The 16,127-nt window shown below is 47.2% G+C and overlaps 1 protein-coding gene across 2 annotated transcripts in view; it reads right to left on the minus strand.

The window, feature by feature from the left end:
* RASGEF1B (RasGEF domain family member 1B) overlaps nt 1-16,127 on the minus strand; it is a 255,920-nt gene that overhangs the window by 10,931 nt on the left and 228,862 nt on the right. For both annotated transcript variants that reach the window (XM_081925120.1, XM_081925119.1), the window contains 7 exons: nt 15,187-15,309; nt 13,957-14,094; nt 5,754-5,966; nt 5,552-5,626; nt 4,267-4,362; nt 2,301-2,403; nt 770-849 (listed from right to left, as the gene is read on the minus strand). In XM_081925120.1, coding sequence (XP_081781246.1) covers nt 770-849; nt 2,301-2,403; nt 4,267-4,362; nt 5,552-5,626; nt 5,754-5,966; nt 13,957-14,094; nt 15,187-15,309 — 828 coding nt within the window. The remainder of the gene's footprint in view (nt 1-769; nt 850-2,300; nt 2,404-4,266; nt 4,363-5,551; nt 5,627-5,753; nt 5,967-13,956; nt 14,095-15,186; nt 15,310-16,127) is intronic.

Raw genomic sequence — 16,127 nt, forward strand, 5'->3', positions numbered from 1 at the left:
AGATGTTTGAGTCAGATAAGTAATAGGAAATTTAACAAATTGGGACCCATGTTCTGCATATTCGGCCACGGAATAGATTTTCAGTGTAATGTTCCTTTTAGTATATTATTTTGTTTTATTATGTTTGTGTCCTCTGCCCTGGGACCTTTATGTGAAGGAGAGATTAAGGTAAAGGTAAAGGGACCCCTGACCATTAGGTCCAGTCGTGACCGACTCTGGGGTTGCGGCGCTCATCTCGTTTTATTGGCCGAGGGAGCTGGCATACAGCTTCCGGGTCATGTGGCCAGCATGACTAAGCCACTTCTGGCAAACCAGAGCAGTGCATGGAAATGCCATTTACCTTCCTGCCGGAGCGGTACCTATTTATCTACTTGCACTTTGACATGCTTTCGAACTGCTAGATTGGCAGGAGCAGGGACCGAGCAACGGGAGCTCATGCCATTGCGGGGATTCGAACCGCTGACCTTCTGATCGGCAAGTTCTAGGCTCTGTGGTTTAACCCACAGCGCCACCCACATCCCTTTTAAGGGCTATAGATTTTTCTAATGGTCTAGGAGCTTCTCTTGTTGCTACACTGTAAGCAGCAGTGTGTAATCAGAACATTTTAATATATTACCCACCCTCTCCAAACTTTAATGGAACTAGCATTAGGGATAGAAAAAATGCACAGAATAGGTAGATATCTTTGCATAGATGATGATAACCACTTGTCTCCCTGGCTGATAAACAACTGGATAAACAAGATTTCAGGTGACCAAACCACATTTACCTCGAGAATGTCGAATTTGGCCGTCTTGACTTTTGACCAGGTTTTCTTTAGCCTGGAGACAGGGCTCATGTTCATTCCAGCTTTTAGTTCAAAAGGCCACAAGGAAGATGCAGAAACAAGAGTGAAAGAGCACATCATTATTCTGGACTAGATATATTTAAAAAGCAGGGGACAGGGAATTGAATATTTGCAAAGATAGCCATCCTGGCCTCCTTTCAGCATTAAGTACTGGAGCTGCAGGTCTGGTAGCAAAAGCAGCCTCACATCCTTCTGTCCTCTGTCCTGAGAGTTGGGACTAAGGCTATGTGCACGCCAAACATTTAAAAGCACATTACTTCCCCCCAAAGAATCCTGGAAACTGTAGTTTGCAATTTCCAGCTCCTGTAACAAACTACAGCTCCCCAGATTCATTTTGGGGAGAAGTCAGATACTTTAAATGCAGGGTTTGTACACAGCGTAAAAGACAAAACTAAGCATCAGGAAGTGTTTGTTCCCAATCTTGCCTCTGCCATGGTGACCTCTGGCACCCCATTCTCTCTCGGCCTCAGTCCTTCCCTCCTCAAATTGGGGATAATACCAATGACTACAGGGATGTTGTAAGGATTACAGCTAGATAATGGGTGTGAAGCAATCTGAACTATCATCGTATTTCTTAATCCTAGTGTGGATTGTGACAATACAGAAGCACAATATTAAAATCAGTTAAAACAATTTGCAATCAAAAGAATTGCATGGGTCCTAACTGAAGATACTGTGCAGTACAACCGGTAAGTATCATTATTATTATTCACTCTGCAAAGCAAGACAGTTCTATCTGGTTAGTGATATTACATTACAGAGCAGATGTGCGGCAGGAGCGGGGAGACACAGGGTACAGCTGTTGGCAGCAACAATATAAATTTTCCCTGACCTGCTTCCCCCCAGATGTTTCTGGCTAAGCTACAACTAGAGATTGGGAAGAAAGGCAGTTGACCATGCTCGCTGGGGCTGCTGGGAGCTGGAGTCTAACCACATCTGCAGTGTCACAAGTTGGACAAGGCTTCAGTATACCTGAGGGAGCGTCTCCACCCCCATCGTTCTGCCCGGACACTGAGGTCCAGTGCTGAGGGCCTTCTGGTGGTTCCCTCGCTGCGAGAAGCCAAGTTACAGGGAACCAGGCAGAGGGCCTTCTTGGTAGTGGCACACGCCCTGTGGAACGCCCTCCCACCAGATGACAAAGAGAAAAACGACTTCCAGACTTTTAGAAGACATCTGAAGGCAGCCCTGTTCAGGGAAGCTTTTAATGCTTGATGCGTTATTGTATTTTAATATTCTGTTGGAAGCTGCCCAGAGTGGCTGGGGAAACCCAGCCAGATGGGCAGGGTATGTATGTATGTATGTATGTATGTATGTATGTATGTATAAATAAATAGTCCAGATCTGGCCTGAATCAGACTGAGGTGAGCCAACTCATTATCCAAACCAAGCACCATTTAACAAGCAACAATTTAAAAATACCATGCAACTACAAAGAATTCCCATCTATACTTACAAATAATGGCCATTAATGAATTGAAGTTGCCAATGTTAAAGCACTCCCGGGCCACGTCAATGAAGTACTCTATCATCCTCGCTCGGTGCTTTTTCTTCACAGGCTGAAGGAAAACAAACCCAAAAGAGAATATATTTAATTTCATTTAATTTATTTCTTGCAGAGGAAGGGGCAAATGAAGGGGGAAAGCACAGGTACACATGTCTATATCCAGAGGGTTCTTTTCTAACAGTACTCACTGGTAGAGAGTACCAGAACATCTTTTTTCCTACCCATGGCGGCCATTTTGTGCTGGCACCCACGGCACTTTCATGAGTGCCAACACCTCATCTCCCCCCCCCCAAAAAAAATCACTGTCCCTACCATCTATGGCATTGTAATTTAACATTATTCTACAGATACAGTACAAGAACTTGCAACACAAGGAGGACTTTAGGTTGTTCCATCAGCTCCACGCTTGGTATATTTGATCTATGTACTAGTGGCTGTTTCAGAACTGACAGAAAATCACAATGGGACTCGCATCTCACATTCAGTGGAGGGCTACCAAGACCCTTCTGCTAACCTTAGCTAGGTACTTCAGGCTCACACATATTTTATTCTCTTTGGGTGAACAAATTAAAATCATCCGAAAAAAGGATTTTGCACAGGGACTGAAATGTAGAGCCGATTAACACACATGTATTCGCAGGCCTGGTGGTGGTGTTGTTTAGTCGTGTCCGACTCTTCGTGACCCCATGGACCAGAGCACGCCAGGTACTCCTGTCTTTCACTGCCTCCCGCAGTTTCGTCAAACTCATGTTCGTAGCTTCAAGAACACTGTCCAACCATACCATCTCGTCCTCTGTTGTCCCCTTCTCCTTGTGCCCTCCATCTTTCCCAACATCAGGGTCTTTTCCAGGGAGTCTTCTCTTCTCATGAGGTGGCCAAAGTTATTGGAGCCTCAGCTTCAGGATCTGTCCTTCCAGTGACCACTCAGGGCTGATTTCCTTCAGAATGGATAGGTTTGATCTTCTTGCAGTCCATGGGACTCTCAAGAGTCTCCTCCAGCACCATAATTCAAAAGCATAAATTCTTCGGCGATCAGCCTTCTTTATGGTCCAGCTCTCACTTCCATACATCACTACTGGGAAAACCATGGCTTTAACTATACGGACCTTTGTTGGCAAGGTGATGTCTCTGCTTTTTAAGATGCTATCTAGGTTTGTCATTGCTTTTCTCCCAAGAAGCAGGCATCTTTTAATTTCGTGACTGCTGTCACCATCTGCAGTGATCATGGAGCCCAAGAAAGTAAAATCTCTCACTGCCTCCATTTCTTCCCCTTCTATTTGCCAGGAGGTGATGGGCCCAGTGGCCATGATCTTTGTTTTTTTTATGTTGAGCTTCAGACCATATTTTGCACTCTCCTCTTTCACCCTCATTAAAAGGTTCTTTAATTCATCCTCACTTTCTGCCATCAAAGTTGTGTCATCTGCATATCTGAGGTTGTTGATATTTCTTCTGGCAATCTTAATTTCGGCTAGGGATTCATCCAGCCCAGCCTGGTGGTGTTACCTGGCATCATTGGGGCTCATTGGTGCCAACCCCTTGCCAGACCCAAATGGTTGGAGGGATATACTATTTCAAACTAGAGAGACAGCAGGACATCATATTTTAAATTCTCCTCCATGTTAAAAACAAAACACCAAGTTGAACACATTCCTAGCATAAACTAGAGGATTCCTCAACTTCGGCCCTCCAGATGTTTTGAGACTACAATTCCCTGCATCCCTGACCACTGGTCCTGCTAGCTAGGGGTCATGGGAGTTGTAGGCCCAAAACATCTGGAGGGGCGAGGATGAGGAAGCCTGAACTAGAGGAATAATGAGCATACCTCCCATTTTCAGTTTACTACTTGCAGGGAGATTTTTTTGATGTGGAAGAGTGTTACAAGTATGGCACCCAAACTGTAATCTGATTTGCTTACCATGCATATTTCTGTGGCAACTAAGTAGCTGAGCCTGTTGAACCATTCTACGTAGGCTTCCAGGTTCCGCGCCTTCTTCCGGTCCCCATAGCAGCTCTGAGAAGACAAGAGCAGCCATTTGTTTCCCATGCCATGTTTCCAAGCGGGGAAGAATTCAACTTCTACAGCTTTATTATTGTCTTTACCTCGCCTTGGTTTAAATGAGGTTTTATGTATAATACCCAAGCGGTATTCCCCTTCCAGAACTACAGTTCCCAGAGTTCCCTGGGAGGAGGGGTGGGTTGTTAAACCACTTTCAGAATAGTTGCCATCTGTGAGGGGAATAAGGGTCTCCTAACAAGTCTCAACACCCTTAAAACTACAGCTCCCGTGATTCTTTGGGGGAAGCCATGACTGTTTAAAAGTGCTTCAAGTGAATGATGTTGGAATTAGTCAACAGATGCTGTAATCTGGTGACGGTTTTATCCTCCCAATGAACTTCTGTTCAGCATCATGGACTGTCATGACTCTCCAGGAAGCCAAAAGCAACCACAGGTGACCTCTTCAGTCTCTGCATTGCCATGTTCCTGCCCATCCTCTCATTTCCTCCCCTGCTGCACCTCCTATATGGAACCCACATAGTCCTGGTCTCAGCGTTGCAATCTTAGATTATCAATGGAGTTCACAGAATCACGCATAATCACAGAATGATACAGTTGGAAGGGATCAAGAGAATGATCTAGTCCAGCCTGTTAAGCTGTGGTTGAACATATCAGACGACACAGCGATTCTCCAAACAGCTCTTGTTTATTCACAGGCCAGAACAGAACTGAACTGAAGGGTTCAGCCAGCTTGCTTAAATAGAGCTCCAGTACAACGCAACTGTAACCATTTTCTGTAACTATCCAATCACTGAACGTCACTTTCAATCCCTTATTTGCATATGTGGACCTGAGTGAAAACTATCTACGGTATCCCCTGCTGGCCGAGGGTGAGAACTTCAGTACATAACACAGCCTTTCTCAACCTTGAGTCCCCAGATGTTTTTGGCCTACAACTCCCATCATCCCTGACCACTGGTCCTGTGAGCTAGGGATCATGGGGGTTGAAGGCCAAAAACGTCAGGGGACCCAAGGTTGAGAACCACTGATTCTAGTCCAACTCCGCAATGCAGGAATCTTTTGCCCAACGTTGGGCTCAGACCCACGACCCTGACATTAAGACCTTCATGCTCTACTGACTGAGCTAGCTGAACTTGTCCTGTAGACTGACTGAAACCTAGCACCCACGCAGCCCCCTCCTTCACCTTGTCGTTATCCAGCGGATCCTTTTGTACAAATGCCTGGACAAACTCCTGTGGTCCGATGTAGTTGAGCCTCTCCTGCAGAAAGGGGAAAGGAAAGGAATCAGGACCGGTGGCAAAATTCGCACACTGCCAACAAAGAAAGGCGAACACAGAACACAGGCAAGATAAGGAGGCAGCGGAGAGCAGGACAGCGTCAACTCACTAGCTCTATGTGAGTCAGCTGCTGGGCTAGCATGTAAGGGTCGCTGCAGACGGTGATGATATCCCTCTGAATGGCCTGGGGTTTGGTCTTCAGGACCGTCAGCCGGTCCGTCGAGCTCGCGTTGATTTTTGCAAGCACCTCCTCATACTGGCTAAGGGAGGCCAGCTTACGAATGAGATTCTGGATGATTTGCTGCACATTTTTCCGGTACATCTGCCAAAGGAAAAGAAAGTAATTCATCAATTAGTTTCATTCATATCTCACCTATCCTCCAAGGAACAGACAGGGTGGCCTACAGGCTTAGATGGCTGCAACGCATTATATGCAGGGCTGCCTCTTGAAGACGGTTCGGAAACTTCAGCTAGTGCAGAATTTGGAGGCCAGGCTGCAAGGCGGTTTCAGCATATAACACCAATCCTGGCCCAAGCTCACTGGCTGCACATTAGCTTCTGGGCCCAATTCAAAGTGCTGGTTTTGACCAAAAAAGCCTTAAACAGCTCAGGCCCACAATACCTCAAGGACAGCCTCTCTCCATATGAACCTACCCGGACCCTGAGATCATCCTCTGAGACCTTACATCGTGTGCCTCCTCCACGTGAGGTCTGGAGGGTGGCAAGATGAGAACGGGCCTTTTTTTGTGGTGGCTCCCTGTTTGCGGAACACTCTCCCCAGGGAGGTTTGCTTGGTGCCTTCATTATATAATTTTATGTTGTGAACCACTCTGAGATCTAATGATGAAGGACGGTATGCACATTTTAATAACAACAACACCAATATTATAATACCTCCCCGCCTTTTTAAGTCTCATGGCATTCCTGTGAGGCAAGTTAGAGTGACATACAGTGACTAGCCCAAAGTTACCAGTGAGCTTCATGGCTGAGTCAGGATTTGAACTCTGGTCTCCCAGGTCCTAGTCTTACACTCTAACCACTACCCCACACTGGCTCTGTTATTGAGTTATGCTTCATGCATATGTAATATCCTCAAGTATTTAAAGTGATTCATATTAGCACAGCCCTGTAAGATATTGTTATCCCCATGGCTTTTTTGTGGGTGACAATATTCACCAGTATAGCACCTCTCTTCTGGAAGCCCACGGAAGCCATTTTGTGCTGGTACCATGACACTTTTAATAAGATATGAGTACAGGCTACTTCATTTTTTAAAACAACAACAACAATCCAAACCAAATCAAAATCACACTGATTATGAGCCAAGCCATGGTTTAGCTTAGTATTACACTCTAACCTGGACTCTTGATCCAGACAAACCACAATCTGTAGCCAAGGCTTGTTCTATAGCTTACTGTTCTTAGTTTGTGTGTGAGAAGATAAGCCCTGAGTACCAGGTTTGGATGCAATGCTAAACTAAACCATGGATTGGCTCACAGCAGCAGCACGATCGGACGAGGAGCAAAGTCGCTGTGATCTCAACTCACATGGTGATCTGTTCACACTAAGCCATGGTTTGGCTTAACGTTCCATACAAACTGAGTCACTGACGCTTTAACAAAGCAGCACATTGAAAGACCTATAAATTTATTACAGCATAAACAGGATTTTGGATGGGAAAATCTCTGCCCACACACATCCCGCTGCCGAAAGGCACTGAGTGTGACAGCTTGGGAGACCGTAATGAGAGATGGCTTTCAGTGATCACTGGGGAGATATCTCAGCCTAAAGACAAAAGAATATCCTTATCACCGATTGCCTGTTGGGTGAGCTATACATGCTTATCTCACGATTTGATGTGACAGCTAATAAAGGTCAATGCAAAGGCAGGAGGGTGGGTGTGAGAGAGAGGGGGTGGAGAGAGGGAGAGAGGGAGAGATTGAGAGATATAATCCATATGTTTAAATACGCACACAAATAAACTCAAGTTCTCTGTCTCCAAGTGGGTGGATGTGATTTTACCTTCAGACACAAAGGCCACCTTACCAAACTCTCGCCCGTTGTCATAGACTGGCTGGATGCAGATGACTGGTGGGAGGCACCAGCTGGGACCCCCAGAGGAGGAAGGCTCAGAGCCAGGGGATTGGTGGTGGGATGACAATGAATGCTCAGAGGGAGAAGAGGGAGCAGACTGGGGAGAGGAGGTGTCGGAAGCTGGAGAGGCAACAGGCTTTAGTGAGCAGGAAGAGGCTGTGACAGAGAGCAGTCCAGAATCGGAGGCTGGAGAGGAGGGGGACCAGGAGACAGAGATGAGGCAGGCTGCTGAAGAAGCCAGGGACTCTCTCCATTCTGCTGTGACCAGCTCTTCTCCCCCTAATCCCCTACAACCCAGACAGGAATGAAGAGGGCAGAGCAACAAGACATAAGACGATGGAGCCTTGGGCTGCTGGGAAAGGAACTGGGGAGGAGCCCTGGGAAGGCAGGGACCTTCAGTGCTTGCAACTGCCTCACTGGGACAAGACCTACTGGGCAGAGTAGCAGGGATCACTAGGCCTGTACTGTTTTGGTTTCTCTGAGTAAAGAATTAGCTCACAGCTGCGTGTTTTATTTCTGACCGGCTTCTGACACCAGCCCTTAGTGGGCAGGATCTGGACAGGCTCGCTTTAAACCCAGCACGAGTTGCAATATTGTCATACAGGATGCAGTTGAAAGCAGTTAAGATTTGGGGAGGGGGGTACAGCAAACAGCACTAACGGAAGGCGTCCGTTCAGTCACCTGGGGCGGATGGGCAAACCTACGTAGGACTTCCTACAAACCCCTCAACTCTGGTAGCGATCTGCATTGCAGTGCAAAAGAAACAAGGTCACTCCCTCCTGCATTTACCCTTCCAAGAGAATTACTAGCCAATATAACTAATAATTTATGACATCCAGAACTGTACTGCGGCGCTGGCTTTCTCTCTCAACCACCCCGCCTTTTCATGAGGGGGTGGGGAAAACAGAGTCTCTTCGAGATTCAGAAAGTCTTTGTTGTTATTATTTTTACGCGAACATTTATTACCCTCACGTAATCTTTTTGGAACATTTTCACCTGAGGAACCCCTGCTAAGGGACCCGTGTTGCGTGGGGACACTTTATGAAGGTGGCTCTTGGGCCACTAAGCAGGGTCGGCAAGGGCTTTTCGTAGGCCTGAAGCAGAGTTGTCCATTTCATTCTGAAAGCGTCTCCTTCCTTTTTTAAAAAAAAACAACAACCCAGAACCTATCTAAGTCCTTTAGGGAGAATTAAAGCACTGCAAGCTTCCAGAAAATGCAATGTCTCACATTGGGCGTCAGTGGGATATGCAGTCATAGTAAATAAATAAATAGATAAATAGATAAATAAATAAATAAATTTTAATTTATACCCCGCCCTCCCCGGCCAGGGCCAGGCTCAGGGCGGTTAACACCAAATATGAATTACAATAAAATGTAATAGGAAACAACAACAAACAAACAAACAAACAGTTAATTAAAATACGGCTTAAAATGCAGCTTAAAATGCAGCCTCATTTTAGTAGTAGCCCATAAATCAAGACCATAAAGGGAGGAAACATCAGCTATTCACCCAAGCCAGCTATCCATGCTGGTCCTACATGGGACAACAAAAAAGCCAAGGGAAAATTTATATACCAAATCCCATATAAGGGGTCAGAGTGAGTCTAAGCTGAAGGCCAGGTGGAACAGCTCCATCTTGCAGGCCCTGCACAAAGATGTCAAATCCCGCAGGGCCCTAGTCTCTTGTGACGGGAGCATTCCACCATGTCAGGGCCAGTGCTGAAAAGCTTCAAGGGCAGCCCCGTGTAGAGCGAGTTACCTGGAGGTGACCATCGCATGGATCACTGTGGCTAGATCAGGGAGAGAAAGGTAAGGGACCAACTGCTTAATACGGCAGAGATGGAAAAACGCCACCTTTGCTGCGGCTGCAACCTGCACCTCCATAGAAAGGGAGGCGTCAAAGGTTACACCCAAACTCTTGACAGAAGGCCCTGGCACTAATTGAGCCCCCGCAAGAGATGGGAGTTGACCCCCCAACCCCATGTCGTCCCGACCCAGCCAGAGGACCTCTGCCTTCGAAGGATTTAACTTCAGTCAGCTCCCACACAGCTATCCAGCCACAGCTTCCAAGCATCTGGTCAGTGTGTCCTGAGCCGAGTCAGGGCGACCGTCCATCAACAGATAAAGCTGGGTGTCATCAGCATATTGATGACAACCCAGCCCAAAACTCCGGACAATCTGGGCAAAGAAATGAATGGTGTGTGTACACACACGCACACACATTTGCTGTCCCACATGCCAGCTGACAGGCACCGGCTGGCAAACAGGTGGTTTATCAAAGGGGAAAGAAGCAGCTGGGATTAAGCATTGGGGGGGGGAATAGTGGGGAGGGAGAAACCCCAAGGGATTTTGGAAGCAGAGCACACGCAGAGCAGCTCGATAGGTTGGAGGTTGTGGGAAGAAAGCAGAACGGGGAAGGGAGGGAGAGTCACGCAGGAGAGCTCAAGTATGTGATTTCCATAGTGCACCAGGAGACCGCGAACATATGGGCAGATAAAAGACTCGGAGGCTGGTCCATTCGGGCGAACTCAGCAGGGAGGATGGGGACAAAAGCAAGAGTTGGCTGTCTGTCATTTGACTCCGACTCTATACCTCCTGTTAGCCTCTCTGCCTTCTGCCCCACTAGATAAAAGCAGATTTCAAACCACAAATGCTTCCAAAGTCTTGCTACCTGCAACATCCTCTTCCCCACCCTCCCCTTTTAAAATGGGTGCAATATAAAAATTGTACTAAAGCTTTAAAGGCATTTTCCGACCTCCTCTCCCAGACAAATGGCACTGGCATTCTGTTTATTGGATAGGGTGGAAATTTGTTACTATTGACTCTCCCACTCCTTCCAGCGGCCTTTACTGATGCATGGCATCTCAGGGCTCATGGATGGCACTGCGTTCCTGGGCAGTGGCAATGATCCAGGGTTCCTCCTCCCTGCCTGCCAGGTGTAATGCAGGGTTGTCTCAAAGGAAGACCAGAGCTTCCCAACTGCTTCACTGGGGATGATGTCGCTGCTACCACTTGCGATGTCCGGCAGAAAATGGGAGATTTATACAGTGGATCCTCGGGTTACATTACCTTCGGGTAACGTAACTTTCGGGTTGCGAACGTGGCAAACCCAGAAGTGTATACTTCCAGATTTTGCCACGCATGCATGCACAGAAGCACTCTATCGCGCCACACGCATGTGCAGAAGCGGCGCCTCATGTTGCAGACTTTTCGGGGTATGTAAGGACCCCCAGAACGAATTAAGTTCCTATCCAGAGGGTACACTGTATTTGTTTGCAAGTGCTTCCAACCCTTGTTGTTGTTGTTGTTGTTTAGTCGTTTAGTCGTGTCCGACTCTTCGTGACCCCATGGACCAGAGAACGCCAGGCACCTCTGTCCTCTACTGCCTCCCGCAGTTTGGTCAAACTCATGCTGGTAGCCTCGAAAACACTATCCAACCATCTCATCCTCTGTCGCCCCCTTCTCCTTGTGCCCTCCATCTTTCCCAACATCAGGGTCTTCTCCAGGGAGTCTTCTCTTCTCATGAGGTGGCCAAAGTACTGGAGCCTCAGCTTCACAATCTGTCCTTCCAGTGAGCACTCAGGGTTGATTTCCTTCAGTATGGAGAGGTTTGATCTTCTTGCAGTCCATGGGACTCTCAAGAGTCTCCTCCAGCACCATAATTCAAAAGCATCAATTCTTCGGCGATCAGCCTTCTTTATGGTCCAGCTCTCACTTCCATACATCACTACTGGGAAAACCAAAGCTTTAACTATACGAACCTTTGTTGGCAAGGTGATGTCTCTACTTCTCAAGATGCTGTCTAGGCCTGTCATTGCCCTTCTCCCATGAAGCAGGCGTCTTTTAATTTCGTGGCTGCTGTCACCATCTGCAGTGATCATTGAGCCCAAGAAAGTAAAATCTCTCACTACCTCCATTTCTTCCCCTTCTATTTGCCAGGAGGTGATGGGACCAGTGGCCATGATCTTCGTTTTTTTGATGTTGAGCTTCAGACCATATTTTGCGCTCTCCTCTTTCACCCTCATTAAAAGGTTCTTTATTTCCTCCTCACTTTCTGCCATCAAGGTTGTGTCATCTGCATATCTGAGGTTGTTGATATTTCTTCCGGCAATCTTAATTCCGGCTAGGGATTCATCCAGCCCGGCCTTTCGCATGATGAATTCTGCATATAAGTTAAATAAGCAGGGAGACAAAATACAGCCTTGTCGTACTCCTTTCCCAATTTTGAACCAATCAGTTGTTCCATATCCAGTTTTAACTGTAGCTTCTTGTCCCACATAGAGATTTCTCAGGAGACAGATGAGGTGATCTGGCACTCCCATTTCTTTAAGAACTTGCCATAGTTTGCCGTGGTCGACACAGTCAAAGGCTTTTGCATAGTCAATGAAGCAGAAGTAGATGTCTTTCTGGAACTCTCTAGCTTTCTCCATAATCCAGCGCATGTTTGCAATTTGGTCTCTGGTTCCTCTGCCTCTTCTAAATCCAGCTTGCACTTCTGGGAGTTCTTGGTCCACATACTGCTTGAGCCTTCCTTGTAGAATTTTAAGCATAACCTTGCTAGCGTGTGAAATGAGTGCAATTGTGCGGTAGTTGGAGCATTCTTTGGCACTGCCCTTCTTTGGGATTGGGATGTAGACTGATCTTCTCCAATCTTCTGGCCACTGCTGAGTTTTCCAAACTTGCTGGCATATTGAGTGTAGCACCTTAACAGCATCATCTTTTAAAATTTTAAATAGTTCAGTTGGAATACCGTCACTTCCAACCCTACCCTTTAGCAAAGTTCTTCCAAAATCAGAATGTCAAGCATTTAAGACACCCAGGGTGCAATTCAATGTTGTACTAAGGCATTCTGTCAGTGAAAGCATTTCTGCTTGCTGGATGTAACGAACTCCCCGTCCACCAGACTGTGGGTTCCCCTGAACCTCCCTAGCAGACATGGGGGGCTGAGGGGGGGGAGCCCTGTTAATGCTAGGAGGACTCGGACTAGTGCAACAATTTAGCTGAATCCAGCTCACACATCAGAGATGCCTTGGTGTTCAGATGAGCACAACGTGATAGTTGGCTCAACACAGGGGTTATTCCTGCATTGCAAGGGGTTGGACTAGATGAATCTTGTGGTCCCTTCCAACTCTACAATTCCTCTGATTCTATCTCCCGCTCTCTCCTTGCCCTACACCAAGACAGTGTCTTTGAATCACTCAAGGCCACCACCCACCAGATACATGATTGGTTTTCTGCAATTCCTGCATATGTCATTTGACTCTAAAGCCTGTTGGGATATTCCGTTCCACCTTAAGGAACAGGCATGGTTGTTGTGTGTCACATGCCTGTTTACACTCCAGCACAGTATGCTGGGAACTTCCGTTTGTGTATAGCTTTTGCTTTAAGTTGCTTGCTTTGGATGAGATCAGACATGTTTCCCTATTGTCCTGAAGTATGCTGAATAAACTGCTTGTAAATAAGCTCACGGGACACGGGTTGCACTGTGGGTAAAAGCCTCAGTGCCTAGGGCTTGCTGATCGAAAGGTCGGCGGTTCGAATCCCCGCGGCGGGGTGCGCTCCCATTGCTCGGTCCCAGCGCCTGCCAACCTAGCAGTTCGAAAGCACCCCCGGGTGCAAGTAGATAAATAGGGACCGCTTACTAGCGGGAAGGTAAATGGCGTTTCCGTGTGCAGCTCTGGCTCACCAGAGCAGCGATGTCATGCTGGCCACGTGACCTGGAAGTGTCTCCGGACAGCGCTGGCCCCCGGCCTCTTAAGTGAGATGGGCGCACAACCCCAGAGTCTGTCAAGACTGGCCCGTACGGGCAGGGGTACCTTTACCTTTAAATAAGCTCACACAAATTCTCCTGCTACTTCTGTTTGCGCGTTATCTCTGCTGAGTTGCGTGCTCCAGCTTTTGAAGCTGTGGGTCGCAGATGCTGCAAGAAAGGCCTGGAAATTGCCTGACACACCGGCCGGTGGGCTGGAGCCATCTAGGGGCCTGCCAATTGCCCCCGTTCCTTGGTTGCATGCCAACAGAGCCTACCATGACTAATAGCAGAAAGCAGGGGTGGGAGCCACTGTGACCCTCCAGGTGCAACTAGAATATAACTCCCCCTGGGTCCAACTCACTGGGCCACAGGAGACACTTCAATCCAGGATGTGAGAAAATGGTCTGCAGTGATTAGGAACATCTTGAAACATCAGCAAGCTCATGCTCCACGCAAGTGACTCACCTCATCCCCACTGGCAATCTGATGGGCCATTTCCTTCAAATTCCTCATCATCCGCTCATCTCGAAAATCATAAGGAAACGTCTCCGTCCACTCCGTTAACAACTGCAGAATTTTGGGGGCAATTTTCCGTAACCGGTTCTGGAGAGAGAGACAAAGAACATAGGTGTGGTCCCTCAGAATATTCGTTGTTTATTGTTAGGTGGGCACAAGACTAAGTACAGTGGTACCTCGGGTTACATACGCTTCAGTTTACATACGCTTCAGGTTACAGACTCCACTAACCCAGAAATAGTGCTTCAGGTTAAGAACTTTGCTTCAGGATGAGAACAGAAATCGTGTGGCGGTGGTGTGGCGGCAATAGGAGGCCCCATTAGCTAAAGTGATGCTTCAAGTTAAGAACAGTTAATCCGAGGTACCACTGTACTGAGTATTGCTGTTCAGCTAAACAGACTTTCCATTTGGGGTGCTTGAGATTTCTGTTCAGTCTACATTTTAAAGTATGTTTGATCCCAATTCACAGTTTCTAGATTGGAACAATTATTCTGCATTTCTCCAATGAGTTACAAAAATGCATATTTTGGGGTAAAAAAGTACAGTTGTGGCCGACTCTGGGGTCGCAGCGCTCATCTCGCTTTACTGGCCGAGGGAGCCAGCGTACAGCTTCCGGGTCATGTGGCCAGCATGACTAAGCCACTTCTGGCGAACCAGAGCAGCACACGGAAACGCTGTTTACCTTCCCACCGGAGCAGTACCTATTTATCTACTTGCACTCTGACGTGCTTTCGAACTGCTAGGTTGGCAGGAGCAGGGACGGAGCAACGGGAGCTCACCCCGCCGCGGGGATTCGAACTGTCAACCTGCTGATCGGCAAGTACTAGGCTCTGTGGTTTAAACCACAGCACCACCCGCGTCCCCAGTATACTGGTATATGATGATAATTATATTAATGTTCTTGTATCTTCTAGTGTGATTTTTCTGTTATTTGTTTGATTGTATGTTTGTTTACTTGCATGTACGTCTGTTTTCTCATAAATGTATTCATTTTAAATTAATAAAGATATATTTAAAAAGAAGAAGAAAAAGAAAGAAGAGTCTACCACCTCTGATGGGAGTCTGTATATAAATATAAATACATGCATCTCTCCTCGATGTGTTGGCTAAGATGGCCTTCCGTCCCAGTCATTAAGCAGGATGCAACCCTAAATCACATTGATTAGGCAGGCCACTTACTTTATCGGCTGTGGGCTCATCCAGTCTCTGCTGCTCAATGCACAAATGGCAAACTTTTGCCATTAACTCGTAAGGGTGGACGAAGAGCCGAGAGCTGAGCAGGAAGGTAAAGATGTATGTTCTCTGCAGGTGAAGAGAGACAGCGGCTAAGAAGATGCATAACTGCACAGGGGCCATTTAGAACAAGATACGCATGCTCATGTTTTAGCAGGCAGAGGCTAACTTGTTGCGTTACCGTGGGAGAGCGCCCAAGACTGCCAAGGTAAGCATTTGAAACCTCATTGCGCCAAACACCATTGTCTTCAGAACCTGTGCTGGATATATCACCACACCCTGGTGATGCAAGGCTGGCAGCAGACAGGGCAAGGAACATCACAGCTGAGCCGACAATCGTTGCGTAATAAACACGCAGTCAATAACAGAGTTGCTGGGTACGCAATTTCAAAATTCATCCTCTTGCTAAACATGCAACATTGCCTAGTGGTTTAGGGACTCTCACCTCTACCTTGAACTCAGTGGGTGGCGAGAGGCAAACCTCAGCATCAGCCTCCCACGAGAATCACATGGGCCTACCCTTACAGGAGTGTGCAATCTTTTTCAGCAGGGGGCCGGTCCACTGTCCCTCAGATCTTGTGGGGGGCCAGACTATATTTTGAAGGGGAAAAAATGGACGAATTCCTGTGCCCCACAAACAACCCAGAGATGCATTTTATATAAAAGGACACATTCTACTCATGTAAAAACACACTGATTCCTGGACCATTCGCAGGTGGGATTTAGAAGGTGATTGGGCCGGATCCGGCCCCCAGGCCTTAGTTTGCCTACCCATGCTCTAGAGCATTGATGCAAGCAGTACTGAGGTCATGCTATAAAGGGCTACAGAGAAACAAAAAAACAGGGAGAGAAAGATTCCCCTTTACCGGTCTGGTTGGTGCCACCTC

Source organism: Podarcis melisellensis, assembly GCF_964234715.1.
Source record: "Podarcis melisellensis genome assembly, chromosome: 9".
NCBI lineage: Eukaryota > Metazoa > Chordata > Lepidosauria > Squamata > Lacertidae > Podarcis > Podarcis melisellensis.